The 24,842-nt window shown below is 39.3% G+C and overlaps 1 protein-coding gene across 1 annotated transcript in view; it reads right to left on the bottom strand.

Moving 5' to 3' along the window:
* The window catches only part of LOC124794951, a 461,391-nt gene that overhangs the window by 51,006 nt on the left and 385,543 nt on the right, over positions 1-24,842 (bottom strand). The window contains exons 29-30 of the mRNA XM_047258666.1: positions 6,192-6,323; positions 5,918-6,100 (exon numbers count right to left, since the gene is read on the bottom strand). Coding sequence (XP_047114622.1) covers positions 5,918-6,100; positions 6,192-6,323 — 315 coding nt within the window. The remainder of the gene's footprint in view (positions 1-5,917; positions 6,101-6,191; positions 6,324-24,842) is intronic.

Raw genomic sequence — 24,842 nt, 5'->3', positions numbered from 1 at the left:
AAGCTTTATGTAAGTGTCTTTTAATTGTGCCTGTCTGCAGATTAACATGTCATCTTTGCGGTAAGTAGGAATCTATCTTTCCTACATTGTTGATATTTCTACCTCGAGTTTCCATAGTTTGATAATAAGAAGAAAGTAATTTAGGAAATAAAATGTAAGTGTGGTCAGCATGTGTATCAGACGCGGGGGTGGGAGGGGTGGGGGTGGGGGGGGGGGGGGGGGGAATACTAATGTTTATGGTGCTGCAAACCAGACCAGAAGCTAACCAGTCACATTCTGTATAGCATATTATGGGACAGAACTGATGATCATTCTCATTTGGGTCAGGAAAGTTGACTAACACTGATTAATGCCCATTGGGTATCCATGAGCAGTTTCCTACTGGGTGAGAACACCTTACTGACAAAGGTAACCTGCAATGATTAATGTTTCCTCAACTAACACATGAGGTATGAAATCAGGATAAGCAACCAACAAGTTATGCCATTTGCCACTCCCCGATACAAGACCATTGATGCTGCTGTTCGCACACATTCATTCAGTACATCTACATCTACATCTACATTTATACTCTGCAAGCCACCCAACGGCGTGTGGCGGAGGGCACCCTACGTGCCACTGTCATTACCTCCCTTTCCCGTTCCAGTCGCATATGGTTCGCGGGAAGAACGACTGTCTGAAAGCCTCCGTGCGCGCTCTAACCTCTCTAATTTTACATTCGTGATCTCCTCGGGAGGTATAAGTAGGGGGAAGCAATATATTCGATACCTCATCCAGAAACGCACCCTCTCGAAACCTGGCGAGCAAGCTACACCGCGATGCAGAGCGCCTCTCTTGCAGAGTCTGCCACTTGAGTTTATTAAACATCTCCGTAACGCTATCACGGTTACCAAATAACCCTGCGACGAAACGCGCCGCTCTTCTTTGGATCTTCTCTATCTCCTCCGTCAGACCGATCTGGTACGGATCCCACACTGATGAGCAATACTCAAGTATAGGTCGAACGAGTGTTTTGTAAGCCACCTCCTTTGTTGATAGACTACATTTTCTAAGCACTCTCCCAATGAATCTCAACCCGGTACCTGCCTTACCAACAATTAATTTTATATGATCATTCCACTTCAAATCGTTCCACACGCATACTCCCAGATATTTTACAGAAGTAACTGCTGCCAGTGTTTGTTCCGCTATCATATAATCATACAATAAAGGATCCTTCTTTCTATGTATTCGCAATACATTACATTTGTCTATGTTAAGGGTCAGTTGCCACTCCCTGCACCAAGTGCCTATCCGCTGCAGATCTTCCTGCATTTCACTACAATTTTCTAATGCTGCAACTTCTCTGTATACTACAGCATCATCCGCGAAAAGCCACATGGAACTTCCGACAATGACAATCGTCATAATTGAAACCAAAGCAGAATCTGCTGTCATTAGTACCCACAACTTGGTACTATTCATCCCTTCACTTTTTTCTTTAGTTGTCTCACTGGAGGCAGTCTACATGATGATCAATGGTGGACAGAAGTCAAGTGACAGTCTTGTCCAAAGCCCAGCTTCCACCTAACAATTGCTGTCAGTCCTATTTGTCACTCTTTGCTTTTGTGCTGTCTTCCACACACACACACCAATTACAACCAATCTAATGTTGTAATCCAGGCACGTATCTCTGTGTGTATGTTGCTGCCATCTACAATCAAGGAGATAAGCATGTGCACCTACTGTAGACTACAAGCACAAAAATTATACACAGCATATGTCCAGCAATTCTTAGAAAAGACTTGGTTCTTGCAAGCCATCAGCACAATCTAGATGAAATTCAGCTGACCACATGACTTGTCACAGTGGAAAACTGGTACCTTATCTTCCCAAAATGGGGGAGAGTATGTGGATCAAGTCTGAAGAATTTTGCAAAAATAAGGACTTATGCCACCAAATGACCAACACCAGAACAGTGCAAAAAACTATTTAAATCAGTTTCTTCACATACTGTATGATCCTTACCCTTCAAAAGTAGGCAACCACTAATGTTTTGTGGTAAAGCAACAGAACAGTGAAATATTTGTGTAATAGATGTTTGATGTTAGAACAGAATGCAGGAAACACATGCAAAATATGATGTCGGTACATCTCAAACAGCAGTCGTTCACAAGTATATAGATACCATGCAGAGGTGTAAATAAAGAACAAGCACAGCAGATTTCAACTGAAAGGTATAGCATTCGCAAATATGTACCATTGCCATTATAACACCTGTTGTATTTCATGGATGTATTTTTCTACTAAAGTAGAAAATTAGAATGTTACACAACCCACTAATTTGAAGGTTTTAGAGATTGTAAACATCATAAAGTAATGAAAAGTATCTTCACATCAGAAGAATGAGACTGATAGGGAGAATATCTTATTACAAAACACTGAAAGACTTGAAGTGTGGAGTAGTATAACTTGTACTACATCAAAATTTTGCTACATATTTTGGATACAAAGCCAAGAAGGGTAATATATTAAGCCTGATACATGCAGTAAGGTACATCAATTAATACCATGTTAGAAGAATCCAGGAACCTTATGTGTTACCAAACACGAGTATTTACAGCATGTACACGAAATATCATGAAAAAAATTGATTTTTGAGCAAAAATACAATAAAATGCAAAACTTCTGAGGTAACTAGTGTGAATGAGGCTTCAGTAATAAGCTAAGGGCTGAAACTGGTTTTGACAAATACACATTCAACCCATAAAAGATAGAAACAATGTAAAACAAGAGTGCCAAATTTATACGTGTGACACCCCAGTTTACTTGCAAAATTGTGACTACATCTTTGAATGAAAATATAACACCACTGTATGTTCTGTCAAAATGAATATACAGTTGTAAGCAAATCATAAACGTATCAGGACAGAGAATAGAGTGGCATGTTGATGTCTGTGAGTTAATAATAGCAATTTTCAGCATGTGTCACTGTGTAATGGGCTCAGTGTTAACACACTGACAGAAGACTATAACTCTGTTTCTGCCTTAGAGTCACATTTAACAGCCACAATGACAATATGCAGATATGTTTCACATCATGTCTCAGTTTTATTATGTGCTCATAACGTTATGCCTACAACATTACCCTAGCTCCTGTGATAGCTTACTTATTACATTTCACTATTTTTCTGATTGTAAAGTATATTTGCAGTATGTATTGTGACTACTAATGTTATTTTAATGCCAGTTTTCATGTATGCAGTGCTGTAGGTGCAATGCTCATTCCAGCTCTTCCTAAAAATTTGGTTCACGAAATTGTCTCTAACATACTGTGCATGTATAAAATATTTATCCTACTTTCACTTTATTCAGATAGTTTACCATATTTTTACTGCTGTATTTACCATAGATATCTTATTTCCTTGACACTGAAAATTTTAAATCTTTACATTCTACTTATTAGAATGTTACTTTCCTTAATTTTTCTTTTAGTGGACTCCCCCTGAACAGTCTACACGCACATATACAGAAAGGAAATAATTTTTTTCTAAAAATATGCCAGAACTATAAAACATAAACAATTTCTGTTTTATTGCAGGAATTTCCATTATCTGTTTAGTGTCAATATTAATTATCATTACATTCAGTGGAATGTCCAAGCCAATGGGCTCATGGATGCTATCCACTAACCCTCTTATGAGGATGACCTCATTAAATTGAGGAAGAACCCTGAACTCATGTCATTTGACCACAGGGACCTTCCTCCCTATTAGGACAGACTGTAATTTGTAAAATTATTGTTACAATAAATAGAAAACGAACAGCGTATGAGGCATACATCCTTGTGCAGTTACAATATAATCACTGCAGTTTGATCAGTAACAAGTTTTACAAAGTTTCAATAGTACAGACTGCCAACAGGGAATTTCAATTCAGATTTCAGAAAATGATGTGATTTGGCCCTGCAACTTATTTCTGAATGTGTGAGTTCTTGCTTTATATCTCCTGTAAGCTTGCTAAAACACTTTTGTCCAAGATATACACCCACAACTGCAATTATATGTGATAGAAAAAAATGTACAAATATGCCAACACAAGGCAAAATTGAAGATTAATAACTGGTACTGATGCTGAAACAAATAACTTCTCATCAATTATTCCATGTAGCATAGCATTCAGGCTATCACAGGTTGCATGATAGCCATAGTCTTTTCAGACATTAATTCTGTGTATGTGGCAAACCTTTGTCCATTCTTTTCCCCCTTATCTTTGGACCCTATTATCTTTTTCAGTCTGTATCACCCTCATTCTCTTGTATCTTCAAGTGTGCATCTTCGTGCATCTCTGCATCACCCTTCCTTTGTATTTTCCTGTTTCCTCTTTGCTTCTCTATTCTTCCTCTTTCATGCATTCATTCACCATGTTCCACAGTTACCATCAAAAAGAGGACACTTCAGGGATTTAGAACGAGTCATGTTATACATTACCATAAGACAAAGTAACATCTGTATACTGTATTAAGAATAAACTGCCACTCACGCATGTGCCATATATACGTAGGTAGGTAAATTAATAATAAAACTGCTAACATTATATTTACATGATTGCAATGGCATTTTTCATAGATAATATTTTTTACATCAATAATATGTACTGATCTCTAATTATTGTATACTACCAACCTGCCCCAGCTTCATTTGGGTAGCAATAATTACCTATAGCCAGACGACATATCTGGCACAGCATGAATACATTATATACACAAACCTTCCTTGTGAAACAGACTATCTATTCGCAAAACCCCTACAGTAGTTATTTCACACACAGACAGAAAAACAGCTAATCACTGTTCAGCCAATTTGCTCAAATTATTTATAAATTATACACACAAACCTTCCTTATACATTAGTCTATCTACTACAGAAACCATATAAAAATTTCTACAGTAGAGCCTGCAATTACCCTTCACATACTGACAGATAAACGTGGTGGGGGACTTTAATTTAGTAGTATTTTACTCATCATACAGCTTTATAACAAAAACTGTTACTTGTCAGTATTACGAAGGGGGTAGATTTCTACTTGCCATATAGTGGAGATACTGAGTCACAGATAGGTGCAACAAAACAGACTGCTATACAAGTAAGCTTGTGCCCAAAAGGCCTTCTTCTGGATCAGACAGCACACACCCATTTTCTACTCCAGAAGAAGGCCTTTTGAACAAACTCTTACTTATTTAGCAGTGTTTCTGTTGTGCCTATCTGCAAACCACCATCCCTACAATATAGTGAGAGCAAACTATCTTTTTCATAATATCGTCACTCTTCCATCTTGGATTTTTCAACATTATTACTTGCCTTGTAGTTAACAAAACTTTTCAATGTCTAGATATTCAGATAATTTGTACAAAAGAGTGGCTAATGAGGTATGTTTTTTATTTTCTTTTGAACTGGTAGGGATTCCATATTTCTTGCATTATGTTAGGTGCGAGCTTGATGAATATCTTACTGCCAGAGTACATAACCCGATTCCGAACCGTGAACAAGGAGGCAAAGTATATTTTCTCTTCTTTTTTTGTCTCTTCTTTCAACTTTTATATTTCTCTCCTCTTTAGTAGTCTGTTTTTCATACTGGCTTTAGGTCTATTATGATATGCAGGTAGTTTTCAAATGAGTTACAAAAGGGAAATACACACAGCTAATTACTAATGTCACAGAGATCTCACAAGCAGTTGCTATTCTATTATCAGTGGATGTATGTAGATGTAGTATGACAGTTTCACTTTACATGAACTTAGTTTCCAAATGTTGGTCAGGATGCTAAACATGCATAAGAATGAAAAAAACAATAAAACCAAGAAAAAAAGGAAAAGAGAAATATAAGTGTTCCATAAAAATATGACTTATCATGCATTTAAACTATTTTGAAGACATACCTTCAAAAAGTAAAGGGTTTCCATTTCTGAAATACACCAGTGCTGGAAAAGTTTTTATTGAATATCTCTTGGCTAGTTGTGGATCTAGAATTTTGACCATATGTATGCCAAAGACATCACATTCATCATCTATGTGTTCCAGGCCCTCTATTATCTCATCACAGATATGACAGTTTGCCTTATCTTCAAATAGAAAACAGCTCATTAATTTAGTAATATTTTAATATAGCAATAACTTTTAAAATTGTGTCTTTAAATGTATGTGCAAACTCACAAAAATAAACTGCTAAATACTGAGTTTTTTCAACCATTTCTTCCAGCATCACTCTTGTTATAAGTTCAATACGGTCTTCAGTCTTCTGCGTAATAAGCCACTGAAGAACTTCTTCTTCCTCTGCTAAATCACCTGAAATATTTCGTTATTATAACATTTTGCAGGATCAAAAACAACTGTTGCTGAAACAGAATGTTTATCACAGTGGATAAATATTCCAAAATTTCGAGATTTCTATCTGCAGCACATATATCTTTTTATCTGTATACAGTTGTCTCACCAGTCTGTAACTTATTACTATTATCAAGGTAACATCAGTTATTTGAGATAATATGGGCTTGTCTTTACAAAAACATACTAACTGTTTCTATTCATATTTAGTGCTCTTAATTTAATTTTTCTGTGTTTAAAATTGCTAGATTAATGTGTAGTTGACTCTGTAGTGTATTTCTATGCTGCTACAACTGACACTGTCATTTGATTCAGTTTCAAGCAGGGAACATTAAATAACACATGGTACTGCATCAGATCTCAATGTAACATTTGGTTGTCTGCTGTGTGCAGAGTGATAGACTAAATGGCCAGTGCTTATATAGCAGTTTGAACCTTTGTTTTTTGTATAAGAGCTCATTGTTTAAAAGCTACCAGAGGTTATTTCTATTATCTTATTTTATTCTTTGTAGATGATAACTTTATTAGTGTAGCCTCTATGTTATCTACAGAGTCATTGACTTTTATTTCTGGTTGCTGGGAGCTGCTTGTAATATCTCAGCTAACTCTGACTACTTGGTAAAGTACATTCTTTCAAAGTACTGCATAGTAATAAATGGACAGGGCTCATGCTTACTGTTAGTAGACACAAGGGAAATCTGTCAGTAAACAGGTAGAAGCCACATAGGCCATCATCAACAGGCTTCAGGCAGCTGCTCTAGGCTGCTCTGAGACACCCATGAAAACTTGTGGCATTTCTGCTGCCTCTGATCCCCCTAAGTCACTGCCTCTACCAATTTGTGTGACATGACTGCTTTGTTATCACCCGAGGATGATTGGTGGACAGTGGTGGCTTTGCATATCTCAGAGCATAAGGCAAATGTTGGTACCAGTCGCATGGCTACCTTTTTACACCTTATCAACAGGTATGAGGTACTCCCCACTGTTGATAGCACGTCTGAGACAACATGAAATGCCCTGACTGTTGAGCCTTTGTCCAATTGTCCAAACAAGCGCAGAAGACAGGTACATCAGCCATTCATTGCTTCAACATTACCCACATAACGGATCCCTTCAGAAAAATAGTACACAGGTCACAAAAAAGACCAATTTGCAGTCACGGTTGCCAGGAAATCTTATTTAAGAATTAGAAGAAACTCAATCAGCAGCTCTATTTAAGAGCATTTGGTGCAGTCAGCTGCAACTCATAGCTTGTGTCAGTGTGAATGATACTTAATCCCTGGGTTCTGCCATCATCTTTGGTTCCATAGAAGACTGTCTTATGGTAACCTCCCACAGACATGGGGTGACAGTGTGGCTCATGATTTGTAGCACTGCAGTGAGGACAGAACACAGTTCTCTGGTTCTTAACTGAATGAAGGGCTTAAACAAGAACAAAGACAATTCTGCAATGATTTCAGACACAGATTTCTTACCCTCCACAGTCAGTTGAAGAACTGTAACTCCCTTCTCCCTACCTCCATTAGGCCAGGCAAGCACTGAACTGAGGAAATGACTGCTTGGATAGCAGAGTATGTGTACTATGCAAATGCTCTTTTTAGGTTAGAGGAACCCTTCCATAGGCTTGATGAAGAATTACTTGTATATTCCATAATCTAAGAAAGATAGATATATTTCTGCCATGTTAATCACAGGAGAGAATATTCATCCTTGTAGATCAGAAAGAAGTAATGCTGATGTGGTATTAGTTAACTGAATGAATGTTTCACCTATTGAAGATAATAATTTCCTCTGTAGTACTAGAACGAGAAGCAGGTAGAATCAAGACTTGAAAGTTGACTGAAAATTCAGAGTGCAATTTATATCACAAGAATCAGTTAGGCACCATAGGTAATAGCATACTTATTGCCATAAAAAACTTCATAACATTTAGTGAGGTTATTGCACGATCTGAATATGAAAAAATCTGGTTCAATGTGAGCATCAAAGACAGCTGACACATTTATAGACCACCTGCCTCAGTACGAGTAGTGTTGGAATATTTAAGAAAAAAACCTGGAATACATCACAGGTAAATTTAATGATCATGCTATTGTTATATAGGGAGGTTTCAACTCGCCAGCTACTGACTGAGAGATCCACATCAGTAGAACTAGAGCTGTGACAAGAATCTGAGTGAGACTATTCTAAAGGTCTTTACTAAAAATTACTTTTAGTGATTAGTTAGAGAACTAACTTATGGGAGCAACAGGTTAGCAACAGCCTAATGCCATCCAGATTTAGGTTTTCTGTAATTTACCTGAAGCACTCCAGGTGAATTCTGGGATGGTTCCTTTCAAATATAACATAGCTGAATTCCTTCCCCATCCTTTCATAATCCAAGTTTGTGCTCCCTCTCTAACAACCACACTGATATGGGACATTAAACTCCAGTCTTCCTTCCTTTTTTACATACATTTCAACTAAGTCAGTGCAGAGAAATACTCATTGACCATAAGGCTGTTATAACATCAATGACTGCAGATGTTGAAAACAATGTTAAGAAAGGTAAGGAAATATTTTTCCTTAAAAAATGTGGTGGCAAACAGTTTGCAGATTATCTGTGCAGTCAACATAAAAATTCATCACTGGGGACAAAGATATGAAGCACCAATGGGTAAAATTCAAAAATATTGTACAATATGTTTCAGAAAGGTACATGCCAAACGAGGTTTGAGAGATGGGAAACCATCAGGGTTCAGTAGCAATGTTAGAAAGTTGCTACAAATGCAAAAAGAGCTTCACCACAGATGTAACTGAAGTCAAAGTTGACAACATAATCTGAAAAAAAGCCAAAATGAGCACAAGGTGACAATGCAAAAAGCGTTCGGCGAATTCAAATGAAAAATTCGGCCAACTGATCTGAGAAAATCCTTTGAAATTTTGGGTTTGTGTAAATACAGCAAACAAATCAAGACATCTCTCCAGTCACTCAGTGATCATATTGGCAACAAAATGAAAGATGAAAAACAGAAGGTCAAAACACAGATTTTGAGCTTCCAAACTTATTTCACTGCAGAAAATCATAATATGGTTCCTGCCTTCTAACTTCACATTAATACAAAAATGGCAGAGATTGATACAAGTGATTGCAGAATACAAATGCAAATAAAACTTTTCAACAGATGAAGATTAGATTACATTAGATACTTTTTTCCATAGATCCATAATGAGTAAATAATCAAGTAGTGTGTATATCATATCATGAAACAAGGATATATAATATATAGTTACAAAGAAGGAGAGATAAGTTAATGTTCCTTTCATGTCCCCTATGTAAATACCCACATGGATGTGGAACAAGTAAACAAATTCGAAATGTATTTTCATTTAAGAGGTAATAACAAACTTCTCACATACCGCACAATTATAATCACGCAGATGGTGTTCCTAATTCTGCAATGCAGGCTGCACACATAGCAGTACAATGAAACATCATAAGTATTTTCATTAATTGGTGTGCTCATGGAGTATGCTGAAAAAAAGTTCCACTTTCTGCATCACCGTAAGCAGTCAGAATGTGGTGTGGGTGCAGGAAAAGAGGAAGATAATCAAACACATGATAAAGGTGATCCTGGCACATTTATGAGGATAGGATCACAAGTTACGACATGTGTTCAATATGGTCTCCCAACTCAGCAACATGCTGCATTCGTAACACGGCATGGTTGACAGTTGCTCACAGCATGTCTGGTGTAATCAGAGTGATATCTCATCGTATGCTATCTTTCAGATCAGGAAGAGGCCTGATACATCCTTGACACACAATCTTTCATATATCCTCACAACAAGAAGTCCAGCAGGTCTGGAAAGCCACATATCTAATAATTGCCTTGAGATGATGCGGTTATTACCAAATGTTTCTCAAAGCAAGTCTTTCACCTTGCAAGTGACATGTGGTGCTGCCCCAACTTTCATGAAAATAGTGATGTGGACACAGCTACATTCTAGCACAATGAGGTACTTATAACATACAGATGTCACTGTACATCTGTTAGGCCATGTGAAGTGTCAGCTCCCCAAAGAAAAACTGACTAGCAATGATGGCGCTTGTGAAACCACACCACACAGTCACATAAGCTGAGGGTATTGGATGTTCCTGCACATGTGGTGGAGTAGAACCCCATAAGCGACAGTTCTGTGCATTCAAGACACAGTGCAGAGTAAAATATGCATCATCCATCCAAAGAATACTCCCCGACCACATACCATCCATTTCCGTGAGTGCCAAAAATTGAGGGGCAAATTCACAGAGTTGTTGTCTATCTTGGGGCTTCATTTGGTGCACATTCTGAACCTTGTAGGGACACTAGTGCAAAATAAACTTCAAAATTTTTTGAACTGTTGATCACGAGAGAGACAATTCCTATGACACAGCTTGAGCACTGGCTGTAGAATGTGAGGCATGTGCTGCACGATTGGCTATAGCTACAGCAACTTCATCAACAAAAGCCATGGGAATTGGCCACCTCCAACACCACCTAATCCACCTCTTTCTTCAGATTTATTAAACATATTCTTCAGCTCATTTATTGACATGAGGGCTCTTTGCAACTATTTCTGTTGGTGATAGTAGTGCAATGCACTGCTGCAACTGCTGCCGTTGTGATAAAACAACTTTGCCAGCAGTGCACAGTCTTTCTTCTCCATAGCCATTGCATTTTGTATGGAAAACTTTAAGCTTCTTAACCCTTTACACTAAAAGTCACTTTACAAAAGAAATCAACATATGTTGACAAGTGAAAACAGTGCACTGATGTCAAAACAGGAAAAATTTCACATTATGACTGTTTGCAAAGCCATGTTTTCACCTGGTGGAAGGAAATTGGCCTGACAACCAGGACCAGGGGTGCCATTTCTTTTTATTGCAGGACCCCTTTGGTTGATGGCTGTGGCACCCTTACAGCACACTAGTATGTCAATGACATTCTCAAGCTGCTTTGTTGCATTTCATGGCAAGCCATCCGGGGCTTACATTTCAGCAGAATAATGCAAGACCACACATGGCAAGAGTTTCTACTGCCTGTCTTCATTCTTGCCCAACCCTACCTTTGTGAACAAAGTCACCAGATCTCTCCCCAATAGAGAATGTCTGGAGCATTATGGCCGGGTCCCCCAACCAGCTCAGGATTTTGATGACCCAACATGCAAATTGGACAGAATTTGGCAGCATATCCCACAGGAGGATGTCCAACTACTCTTTCAATCAATGGAATGCTGAATAACTGCTTGCACAAAGATGTGGGCCAACATGTTACTGACTTGCTCAATTTGTTAACCTCTTCCTCCTGAATAATTTATCTATTTTTTTCTGAAACTGTAATTGTTTGTTTGTCTGTACATGTATATCTTATCTACCAGTCCAATTTTGTTCCCATCTGGATAATTCCTACATCATGCATTGTTGACTTTTTTTGTATGTGGGAGAATGCATAGAGAATGACTGAAAGTGGAACAATCCCATACAATAGGAAAACCAGATGCCAAACTGAGATTCATTAAACAATCTTTAGGAAGTGTATTCCACCATAAAATCCTCATCCAGCTGATAACTGAGTACTGCCTATCAGGCTTACAATATAAGATTAACAGAGAAACTGTGGAAGAGAAAAAGAAGAGCCGTGCATTTCTTCACAGGTTCATTCAGTAAGCTTGAAAGTATCAAGGAGATGTTCACTCAACTCCTGTGGCAAGTGTTACAAGAGAAGTATTGGTTACCAACAATCTTTCTCCCTGCACACAAATTGTGACTGGAACAGGAAAGGGGGGAAGTGACACTGTTACACAAAATACCCTCACTCACACAACACAAGGTGGCTTGCAATCGATAGATGTAAATGTAGGTATATATTTATGTCCTTGAAAATTTTGTTAACACCTCTTTCTAAAACCATACTTCATTTGCTATTTTATTGCTATTTTCATATCATCTACAAACAAAACAATCAGGAAATCTTGAGATATATGCTCACTTACACAGATAATTTAATACTGCTAAACTCAGAAGAACACTTATTTATTGACATCGTTGAAATTTAGAAGTATGAACAGACATGAAGACTTTTCTGACGCTCACATGACCAGCAGGCTGGTAGGACGAATCCTTATGCAAGCTGTAATGTCTGTATGTGGTGAAACATTCTGATTATACAGTGATGAAAAGACATGAATGGAGCAGGCTCTTAGCTGCGATGTTAATATTATATGTTAAAGAATTTCCCACTTAACTTGTTTTATAAACAAAAAAGATTCTTACAAATCACTCACCCCTCTTGCATTCTACAAGATGTATTCCAAAACTTAAGGTCCAGCAACTAATATTTAACTGATGGTACACCTGAACGAAGTTTCACACATGCTGCACTGTCTACCGACTCTTTAGGAAATTACTGCAGTTGTTTACCAGTTGGTGGGAGCATATCACACTGGTCAAAACAATTGTAGATCCTGCCAGTTGTGAAGTGCACAGTGTGATTAGATTTTTGCAGGCAAAAGGATCTCCAGTTGCTGAAATTCATTGTGAGTTATGCCTAGAATATGGACCTGAAATAATGAGAGACAAACAAGTTTGAAAATGATGCCAAGAATTTTAAAATGGCTGCATAAATTTTCATGATGAACAGTGGAGTGGCAGGCCCTGTATTTGGACCAACAACATCGTTGATCAACTAAACCAAAATCTCTGATTTGATTCACAATTGATGATCATTGGTCTGACTAATGAATTCCAAAATGTTACTCAAGCCTCAATTTACAGGATTGTTACTGAACAGCTAGGGTATCATAAACTGTGTGTGAGGTGGGTTCCAAAAATGCTCACCAATCAGCACAAACAGCAAAGAATGCTTAGTGCAGGAGAGATTTTGGAGCACCACAGACAAGATGGAGATGATTTGTTTTTTCACACTGTTTTGGGAGATGAGACATGGACATCATATGCCAATGCAGAATTGAAACAACATTCAATGCAGTGGTGCTATTCAAGTTCACCCAAACGAAAAACGTTTAAGCAAACTTCATTCTTGAATTGAAAAATGATGGCTAATGCATTTTGGGATGTAAAGAGCATGCTTTTGATTGATTTCATGGCCACTGGGTCAACAATTACAGCTGACGTATACTGTGAAATGCTAACCTAACAGAGATGTGCGATCCAAAACTGATGCCGCGGGCAACTGTTGTCTGGCATAATCCTCCTTCACAATAAAGCACACTCTCGCACTGCTGCTGATACCAAGGAGAGGATTCAAGATTTTCATTACGAGCTTTTTGAGTATCCTCTGTACTGTCTCGATCTTGCACCAAGTTCCTATTTCCTCTTCTTCCATTTGAAAAAATTTCAGTATGACGATGAACTCAAGACTGGCATTACCAACTGGTTCAATTTTCAAGCGGCAGACTTCTAGGCAGAGGGGTTAAAGAAGGTGGTGCAGCATTACAGAAATTGTGTACATGTAAATGGCGAATAAGTGCAAAAGTAAAGCAGACGTGCAGTAAAACATTACTGTCAACGAGCTATTACCATAAAGAAGGACCTTTAGCACTTCAAATAAACCAAGTTATTATATCAAACAATTATTATTTATTTGCACATACTACGAATCATGAACTAAATGAAATTCTGTTGTCTTAAAGTTTTAGCATCAACAAAGGGCAGATCCTGACTAGATGTTTCCTGCCAAGTATAAACTGACAATGAGAGAAGAGGTAAAACTTTAATTAATTTCCACCAAAATTCATAAAAACTAGGAGTCCTGAGCCATGATGATGAACATGAGAATCTGGGCACTGTGCTCCAGAACATAGCGACTTCGCTGCAATCTTAGAATTTTAGAGAGAAGACAACATAATTGTGAGGAAAGTACAAAGTAAATATCAACTGTAACTCAAAACAGATTCACCGAGCCTTTTTATTTCATGAAATTCAATGCCAGACAAGGTCACAGTCTGCCATCCATATGACACTGGCAAAATACGTACACAAAGTTTGTGATGATTTGGATTTAAGAGGAGCTGAAGATGCACTAAATGCAAGTTAATATTACCACGTAATGCATGACCAGATGCTTTTTCAGTAACTTTTGTACAAAAATCTACATGGGTAGAAGCTTTGAATGTAATGGTTGACAACAGCTGCATGACAAACATGGAGCATTGTTTAGAGTGAATGATAGAAGATGACATTACTTAGAGTAGCATGAAAATTTTAATTTCAGAAGTGGTGAAAGGTATTTTACTTGGTGTATTTAGAATAAGAACATCTTTCTGAGCTTTGAGAAAAGAATTTCAGGAATGGCTGCTAAAGAGGGTGATATAATTGGAAAGCTCAGTGATCTTTTAGAAGAAAAAAAATGGAGTTAGGGTGTAATGAAGTGGTGAAAATAAATTCAGTTTTGGAGGAGGTTAGCAAAATTAAAGATACTTCATAAGAAGTTTGCAAAATTAAAGCTATTTTAAAAGAAGTTAGTTGAAATAAGGACATTTTGGAGAAAGTGGACAATATTTCAACAGAAGAAAGTGGACAATATTTCAACAGAGGTTGTATGCAGGTTCAAGAAATGGGTAGAAGAAAAGGGTAAGCAAATGAAAGAAATGTCTGATACGAAATTTAGGTAGTAGAAGACAAAAATGGAGAGCTTGATAAGTCTGCAGAGAAGGCCTTTAACTGGAACAAAACAGAAACAGTTCAATATCTAGGAGAATTCATGGATCAGAAGTTTGATGAATATGAAAGAAATCCTGATAAACAAGGTCAATAAAACTGAAGTCAAGGTAAATTACATTGTGAATGCGATGGAAATCAGACTGCAAATCATGAGTTCAGGTACAGATCATAAAGCAAGTGCTATACCAAATTCCATTGGAGAAATGAAGACTGACATCTAACCAATGTGAAGTGAATGAGATTAAATAAAATGCAGAGTGAATAGGACAGTAAAAAAAACAACCTAGTTATGTAGAATGTATTTTCAATGGATACACGTCCAGACATTATGTCACAACATACTGGATTTGAATTCATTAGTCTGCTTACATGACTGGAGCTGAAAATTACTACTGTCACTGATATGAGGATCTGTAGAACCAAATGTTACCACTTACATAACAAAAGGTAGCATGCTAAAGCATCAACAGTTCATGACATTACTACTGGAAAGGAAAGATGTACATTCAGTCATGTTCATAAAATCTTTCCCCAGAACTGGAGTGCCAGACACAAAATAAAATTTGCAGGAGAATTTATGCAGGGAGATGTTACACTGGAGCTGCTGAAGATGCAGATGGTTATAATAGATATGACGAAATTGAAGAAACTTTTCTACATAAATACTGGTCCAAGGGAATAAAGGACAGATTATGGAAGGAAGTACTGAATCTAGAGCCATTTAATCCATCTTAAGGATGTCTTTGATACTATTTTCAAGAATATTTGAATAAGGCTAAATACTGGGAAAGGGAGGTTCTGCAGACTGACATCCAGAAAATTTAAAAAACTGGGGCCTCACAGAGACCAGAGAGGAGACTGATGATCAGTTCATTTTTTAAGGTAATGGAAGCCAGTGTATTTCCCAGGGACAGGTGATTTATGAGAAAGATATGTTGATTCTGGCAGTTGTTACAATCACCAAGCGAGAGGAAAGAATGATGCAAGAGGCACAGTGCTCAATGGAATGTGACACATGCTGTACTGAAACAGAAATGATGGGAGAGATTTAACCAAAGGAGACCATAGGACAGTAGATGAGAAGACAGAAACACTAAAGGATATGACAGGGGAAATTAGACAGAAAAAAACCAGGAAAAACAGAGATTCAAAGCAGAACATGCCATCAGCAATCACACACAGAAAATCAAAGGAGTTATAAAGAGACAAAGAAATGCATAACGATCACATGTGTAAGTGCTGAGCCACAGGGAATTGTCAAGGCACAAGGAAGATCTGTTTCAGTAGGTGCCAGAATGTGGAATTAATTAGAGACACTTTAAATCAGGAATCAAATACAAATAATGAGCATCATTTGAGCTAAGCTGCCATAAACAAGTGTAAAGGAGAAAACAAAAAAGCCGACAAAAGACACAATCAGTGGAAGAAGAACACGGAAATTCTGACACTACCAGCAAGTAACATCAAGATTTGGGTGCAGTAGGCAACCACAGACATCCAGTGAAGATTCCAGCACAGATCAAAACTGAAATTAGTGAGAAAGTGCTGGAACATATAGAATAAAGTGGTTGATTGTTTAATTGGGATATTAGAGGAAGAATTGATCTTACTGAAGGTAAACTTCAACGTGAATACAGGGAGAAGAAGTGTAAATGAATCTGACTGATACTGATTGCTATGAAAGCAACTGCTGACAAGATGCAGGAATCTGATCACCTAGATGAAGTAAACCAAAAAGAGATTAAATCAATTCTCTTTCTGCATGCAGGCATGTTTCAGAACACACTAGGTGTCATCCAAAAGTATGAATAAAAATTTCAACTTAAACCACACAAACCATTTGATATGCCAATTAATCCAGTTTCCTCCACCAAGAGAGCTGCTGTAAGTAAGGAAACATGCCAGATGTTAGAATGGAATGTTACTGAAGAAAGTAAAAGCCCACACAACAATTTGTTGCTAGCAGTGAATAAACTTCAAACATTATTATACTTGTGTTACATGGAAGAGTACTTAACAAGATTTTGACTGAAGTTGAACTAGACCAAAGAACTTAGAACAATAAATATAAAAAGCTACAGAATGAAGTACTTGACAAGTAACATTTTACATTAATCATACTGGCACACAGCTTTTAAGAAGGATTCAAGGTTATTACACTGCATTCAGAGTTGTGAGCCACAGTTACAAAATTGAGATCTATCATTTGGTCTGAATTTGTGTGGAGGAATTTTCATTGCTGCATTAGAATGTATTTTGGGTTACATTGTAAAGCACATGACTCCAAAGGCTGTCAATTCTATTAAATGCCTAGGGATTATAATTATCAAGAACACAAATCGGAACAAGCACATCAAAAACGTGTGAAAATATTTTGTTGATACCCATCTACATAGGCTGAAATGATCATCGTAATAAAAAAAATTTATGAAAATAAGAAAAAAATCAAATCAGGTCCGACACGGAAAGAGTTAAGTGTTCCGTTCTCCACCAAATTGTTCGAGAGTGAAATGATAAAGAAATAGCATGAAGGTAGGTTGATGAACCCTTTGTCAAGCACTTAAGGGTGAACTGCAGAGTAGTCATGTAAATTATTGCATAACATACAACTTTGTTAAGGTGATGCGTTGCACAGTGTATTTAGGACCAACAAATAATGATCGTCAACAGCTGAATGAAATTTATTTAATGTAATTTGGAAAGTGGGACTCACATTTACGCATGGGGTTTCTCTGTATTTGCCTGGTAACTAAATGGCAATGGAGATGGTGTTGCTACAGGATGTGGCAATGCTGTTGGTGGCTTATGTTTGGCAACACTTGCTGTTCTTAATGTTTTCTCCATGCAGAGGACTCCTGCCTCAGAGTTGCACCAGCCCCCTTGGAAGAAGATGGTTGTGACAATTCATGAAAAAGTCACAGAACAAAAGAAGTTCAAGTTAGTAGATGATGATCATGATGATGATTTGGTTTTTGGGTCACTCAGTGGCATGGTTGTCAGTGCCTGCACAAATTCTCAATCTTTTCACTATCCAGTCTCACTATTTCCTGACAGGTGATGAAATGATGAGGATAACTCAAGCACCCAGTCCCTCAGTGGAGAAAATCGCAACCTGGCCAGCAGTCGTACCTGGGATCCCGTGATCCAGGGGCAGCAGTGCTGACCACTACACCATGAGCTGCAGACTCGAGTTAGTAGAGTCTGCTATTAACAGTGACTCTGATCATTGTGAATGTGTTTGAAATACATGAGTCAAGTGAGCAGAGAATTGTTAGAAACTGTTTCTTGAGTATCAAGAGGTGTTACAATATATGTGGTTTACAAAAGAAGAAAATTATCTCATTTAGTAAATGGGAGAGAAGTGGTCCACTGTCGAGTTTTCAGCACTCAGCAGCACACCGAAAAGGAGAACAACTCAACAATACAAGGCATACATGGTATAGGTGGATGTTGATTTGAAGAGAGGGAAAGAGGGGGAGGGAGAGGGAGAGCAAGAAGGAGAGAGGGAGAGAGGGAGAGGGTGAGAGAAAGAGAGAGAGAGAGAGATTTTCAAGTCAAGATGTAAGTAATGAGAAAAATGTTTAGGCATCAGCAGTGTACCTTCCATCTAACACATTACTTTACTCAGTGGAACTGTCACAGAGATACCCAGGAAACATTTCAAGCTGTGCGAGATGACCTACTGAAAAAAGTTAATGTATATGTGGATGATTTGTCGATGGAAAAGGAGACTTGGGAAGTACATTAAAACTGATTAAGAGACTACTGCAAGCATTTCACAATGCTAGAATAACAGTAAATCTCACCAAATCTAAATTTGGATGGAAAGAAGTGAAATATTTAGAATATGTAGTAACACTGGAAGGAATTACTCTGATCCAGTAAAGGTAAGTGCCAGCAGAAAGTTTATGAGACCATACAACAAGAAACAACTGAGACCATTCCTATGGCTCTGAAAATTTTATTGACAGTAGATGAACATCCAATCACTAAACAATGAAGTACTAAGGTTAACGAAGAAGCATAATGACAGATACCAATGAGCTTCTGAAGGAATCAAGAGGAAGTTCAGTAATGCCAGAATGTTGTACCATCCCCTTATGAATCCAGAATTTGAATTTATGATGGATGCTTTCAGAATAGGCTTGGGGTTCTGTCTATTCAAAATTCAAGGAATTAATGGAAAGTCAACCTTCTGTACAATAGGAGTTGGTAGCTGGGTCTTAGATACCTGTGAATGGGTCTCTTCAGAGACTGAATTAGAAGCAATTGCAATCATATGGGCACTCCACCACTTTCATCATTATCTATACAGACATCACATTAACATCTTTATTGGTCACAAGCCTTTGAGTTTTCTTTTGTGTTGCAAGCTGCTTCACCCATGACTCACTAGATGGACACTTTCTCCTCAAGAGAACGAATTTGAAATATTTTACTTCAAGGAAGAACAAAACATAACTGAACATGTTTTATCACAGTTATCTGTAGGTTAGAACTGAATATGTAAATCCTGAACTAACCTGTATATCAAGGTTTTACTGATAAAAATCAAGTGTTGTTGTACTTCTTGGATGGGTGTCACCATATGTCTGAGTTGCATGAACAGGATCTACTGACAAGAAGCATGAGAGAGGTTTCGACAGAGGAGTCATGACAAACTGTGTCGACACTATGTCATCAGTTGTGACAATTTTGTTCTACCTGCAGCACATTAACAATGATCATTAGATGGTATGCATTTTGTGTGAATCACATGGGAAATTGGTTTGGTATCCCCATTACAGTTGGGGGCAGTATGATGCGCTTAAGTGTATGAAAAAGTTAGCTGAGAACTACTGCTTCAACAACATATGAAGGCAAATACAAAACACTTTGAGAAAATGTGTTATTTGCCAGAAAAGTAAAGAACTGAATAAATGTAGAAGAGGTGAATCATATCCAATTATGAAACTGATGGAAATTGTACCAATTGACAAATTTGCACCTTCACTTAGATCTTGAATATTTTTACAAATGCATGAAGTTGTACGCATTTAAGAAAGCTATCAGCACATCAGTTACTAGGCACATGCCTGATGACTACTTACTCACTGTAGGCAAACCTGATGCTTTACTGTCATATAATGGGACACAATTTGCCAGTAAAATATGGAACTCTTTCTAATTTAAACGATTTCTGGCTGATACTCATTTAATCAAGAAATGACTCTTGCTGGGCATGCTTTTAGAGAGATGAACCCATTTATGCAAACATATTGTTTGAAAAGTAGGAGCCTATCAACAACTTTTGAAGAAAGTGTGAATCAACTGTAACAAATGATGAGTGGTTATAGCCACAAGAGCTTATGTTCGGACAACCCACACACAATGAGTGGTCAGGACCCATAATGAAGTAAAAAACAACAAAAGTATCACATGAGGGCAAAATCAGACAAGCACTGATTAACCTTCACGCCAAGTCTGATGAGTGAAAAAAGTTTTATGACAAGCGCATCACATAATGGGGGCATTTTTAAGTAAGAGACAAAACTTTAATATGCAATCATCTGAAGTCATCACTGATGAATAAAAAAGTGGAGAAAAGAGAGTATTTGTACACAGGGTTGTAAATTATCTTGAGAATTATGAATCCAGGTGCAGACTTACTGTGCTACCAAAATTCTGGGAATATGGAAGAACTGTATTTTGATCATGATCATAAGAAGTTATGAGCAACCTTATTTCAATGGAAACGTTCTATCATATTTAAAAGGTACATAAACTACTGTCATAGGAATGGTATGCAGAATTATCACATACAGATTAGAATGTTCAAAGGTGTTTACAGTGCTGTTTATAGAAGTGTTAGTGCAACAGTGTGCAAGAATGTATAGAAAGTTAAATTTTCACACGATTTGCTTTCTCTGCCAATGGCCTTGCCACAGTGATAACACCAGTTCCCATCGGATCACCAAAGTTAAGCACTGCTGGCTGGGCTAGCACTTTTGATGGGTGACCATCCGGTCTGCCGAGCACTGTTGGCAAGTGGGGTGCACTTAGCCCTTGTGAGGCAAACTGAGGAGCTACTTGATTGAAAAGTAGCAGCTCTGGTCTCATAAACTGACATACAGCTGGCAGAGCAGTGTGCTGACCACATGCCCCTCAATATCCACATCCAGTGACACCTGTGGGCTGAGGATGACACGGTGACCAGTCGGTAGCATTGGGCCTTCCAAGGCCTGTTCAGACGGAGTTTAGTTTGCTTCCTCTACTTCTCACTGAGTGTTTTATGTGACTGGTCAGGTATTTCCAAGATACTGATATATAGTATTCTGAGCAAGCATTAAGTTATATCTAAAAACAAAGATGATGTGACTTCCCAAATGAAAGTGCTGGCAGGTCGACAGACACACAAACAAACACAAACATACACACAAAATTCAAGCTTTCGCAACAAACTGTTGCCTCATCAGGAAAGAGGGAAGGAGAGGGAAAGACGAAAGGATGTGGGTTTTAAGGGAGAGAATAAGGAGTCATTCCAATCCCGGGAGCGGAAAGACTTATCTTAGGAGGAAAAAAGGACAGGTATACACTCGCACACACACACATATCCATCCACACATAAAGACACATGCAGACATATATATATATATATATATATATATATATATATATATATATATATATATATATATATATATATATATATCTGCCTGTGTCTGTACGTGTGGACGGATATGTGTGTGCGTGTGCGAGTGCACACCCGTCCCTCCCCCCCTCCCAAGGCAAGCCCCCCCGCTCCCGGGACTAGAACGACTCCCCCCCCCCCCCCAAAACCCACATCACCCCCTCCCTCCCCCTCCCCCCCCCCCTCCCGACGAGGCCACCGTTGGTCGCGAAAGCCAGAATTCCACGTGCACGCCCGTGTTTGTCCGTGTGTCTATCGACCCGCCAGCGCCCCCGTTCGCGCCCTATTTATATATATATATATATATATATATATATATATATATATATATATATATATATATATATATATATAATAGAGGGAAACATTCCACATAGGAAAAATATATCTAAAAACAAAGATGATGTGACCCACCAAACGAAAGCGCCGGCAGGCCGACAGACACACAAACAAACACAAACACACACACAAAATTCAAGCCTTCGCAACAAACTGCCGCCCCACCAGGAAAGAGGGAAGGAGAGGGAAAGACTAAAGGATGCGGGTCCCAAGGGAGAGGGCAAGGAGCCACCCCAATCCCGGGAGCGGAAAGACCCACCCCAGGGGGAAAAAAGAACGGGTACACACTCGCACACACACACACACATCCACTCACACATATACAGACACAAGCAGACATATTTGAAGACAAAGAGTTTGGGCAGAGATGTCAGTCGAGGCAGAAGTGCAGAGGCAAAGATGTTGTTGAATGACAGGTGAGGTATGAGTGGCGGCAACTTGAAATTAGCGGAGATTGAGGCCTGGTGGATAACGAGAAGAGAGGATATATTGAAGAGCAAGTTCCCATCTCCGGAGTTCGGATAGGTTGGTGTTAGTGGGAAGTATCCAGATAACCCGGACGGTGTAACACTGTGCCAAGATGTGCTGGCCGTGCACCAAGGCATGTTTAGCCACAGGGTGATCCTCATTACCAACAAACACTGTCTGCCTGTGTCCATTCATGCGAATGGACAGTTTGTTACTGGTCATTCCCACATAGAATGCGTCACAGCGTAGGCAGGTCAGTTGGTAGATCACGTGGGTGCTCTCACACGTGGCTCTGCCTTTGATCGTGTACACCTTCCGGGTTACAGGACTGGAGTAGGTGGTGGTGGGAGGGTGCATGGGACAGGTTTTACACCGGGGGCGGTTACAAGGATAGGAGCCAGAAGGTAGGGAGAGTGGTTTGGGGATTTCATAGGGATGAACTAACAGGTTACGAAGGTTAGGTGGACGACGGAAAGACACTCTTGGTGGAGTGGGGAGGATTTCATCAAGGATGGATCTCATTTCAGGGCAGGATTTGAGGAAGTCGTATCCCTGCTGGAGAGCCACATTCAGAGTCTGGTCCAGTCCCGGAAAGTATCCTGTCACAAGTGGGGCACTTTTGTGGTTCTTCTGTGGGGGATTCTGGGTTCGAGGGGATGAGGAAGTGGCTCTGGTTATTTGCTTCTGTACCAGGTCGGGAGGGTAGCTGCGAGATGCGAAAGCTGTTGTCAGGTTGTTGGTGTAATGGTTCAGGGATTCCGGACTGGAGCAGATTCGTTTGCCACGAAGACCTAGGCTGTAGGGAAGGGACCGTTTGATGTGGAATGGGTGGCAGCTGCCATAATGGAGGTACTGTTGCTTGTTGGTGGGTTTAATGTGGACGGACGTGTGAAGCTGGCCATTGGACAGGTGGAGGTCAACGTCAAGGAAAGTGGCATGGGATTTGGAGTAGGACCAGGTGAATCTGATGGAACCAAAGGAGTTGAGGTTGGAGAGGAAATTCTGAAGTTCTTCTTCACTGTGAGTCCAGATCATGAAGATGTCATCAATAAATCTGTACCAAACTTTGGGTTGGCAGGCCTGGGTAACCAAGAAGGCTTCCTCTAAGCGACCCATGAATAGGTTGGCGTACGAGGGGGCCATCCTGGTACCCATGGCTGTTCCCTTTAATTGTTGGTATGTCTGGCCTTCAAAAGTGAAGAAGTTGTGGGTCAGGATGAAACTGGCTAAGGTGATGAGGAAAGAGGTTTTAGGTACGGTGGCAGGTGATCGGCGTGAAAGGAAGTGCTCCATCGCAGCGAGGCCCTGGACGTGTGGAATATTTATGTATAAGGAAGTGGCATCAATGGTTACAAGGATGGTTTCCGGGGGTAACAGATTGGGTAAGGATTACAGGCGTTCGAGAAAGTGGTTGGTGTCTTTGATGAAGGATGGGAGACTGCATGTAATGGGTTGAAGGTGTTGATCTACGTAGGCAGAGATGCGTTCTGTGGGGGCTTGGTAACCAGCTACAATGGGGCGGCCGGGATGATTGGTTTTGTGGATTTTAGGAAGAAGGTAGAAGGCAGGGGTGCGGGGTGTTGGTGGGGTCAGGAGGTTGATGGAGTCAGGTGAAATGTTTTGCAGGGGGCCTAAGGTTCTGAGGATTCCTTGAAGCTCCGCCTGGACATCGGGAATGGGGTTACCTTGGCAAACTTTGTATGTGGTGTTGTCTGAAAGCTGATGCAGTCCCTCAGCCACATACTCCCGACGATCAAGTACCATGGTTGTGGAACCCTTGTCCGCCGGAAGAATGACGATGGATCGGTCAGCCTTCAGATCACGGATAGCCTGGGCTTCAGCAGTGGTGATGTTGGGAGTAGGATTAAGGTTTTTTAAGAAGGATTGAGAAGCAAGGCTGGAAGTCAGAAATTCCTGGAAGGTTTGGAGAGGGTGATTTTGAGGAAGAGGAGGTGGGTCCCGCTTTGACGGAGGACGGAACTGTACCAGGCAGGGTTCAATTTGGATGGTGTCTTGGGGAGTTGGATCATTAGGAGTAGGATTCGGATCATTTTTCTTCGTGGCAAAGTGATATTTCCAGCAGAGAGTACGGGTGTAGGACAGTAAATCTTTGACGAGGGCTGTTTGGTTTGAATCTCATTGCACACCAACCCAGTCTCTCCCATCTACTCAATCTCCCACTTCCAGCTCCACTCCCTCCAAAACCTCAAAATTCCAATCAACACAACCTGGAACCACAACACCCTAATTCAGTAGTTAACCTTTCCTCCAAACCTCTCTCCCAATCCGAAACCTCTGT

This window comes from Schistocerca piceifrons, chromosome 4, assembly GCF_021461385.2.
Source record: "Schistocerca piceifrons isolate TAMUIC-IGC-003096 chromosome 4, iqSchPice1.1, whole genome shotgun sequence".
NCBI lineage: Eukaryota > Metazoa > Arthropoda > Insecta > Orthoptera > Acrididae > Schistocerca > Schistocerca piceifrons.
This window is presented reverse-complemented; position numbering and strand designations above follow the sequence as displayed.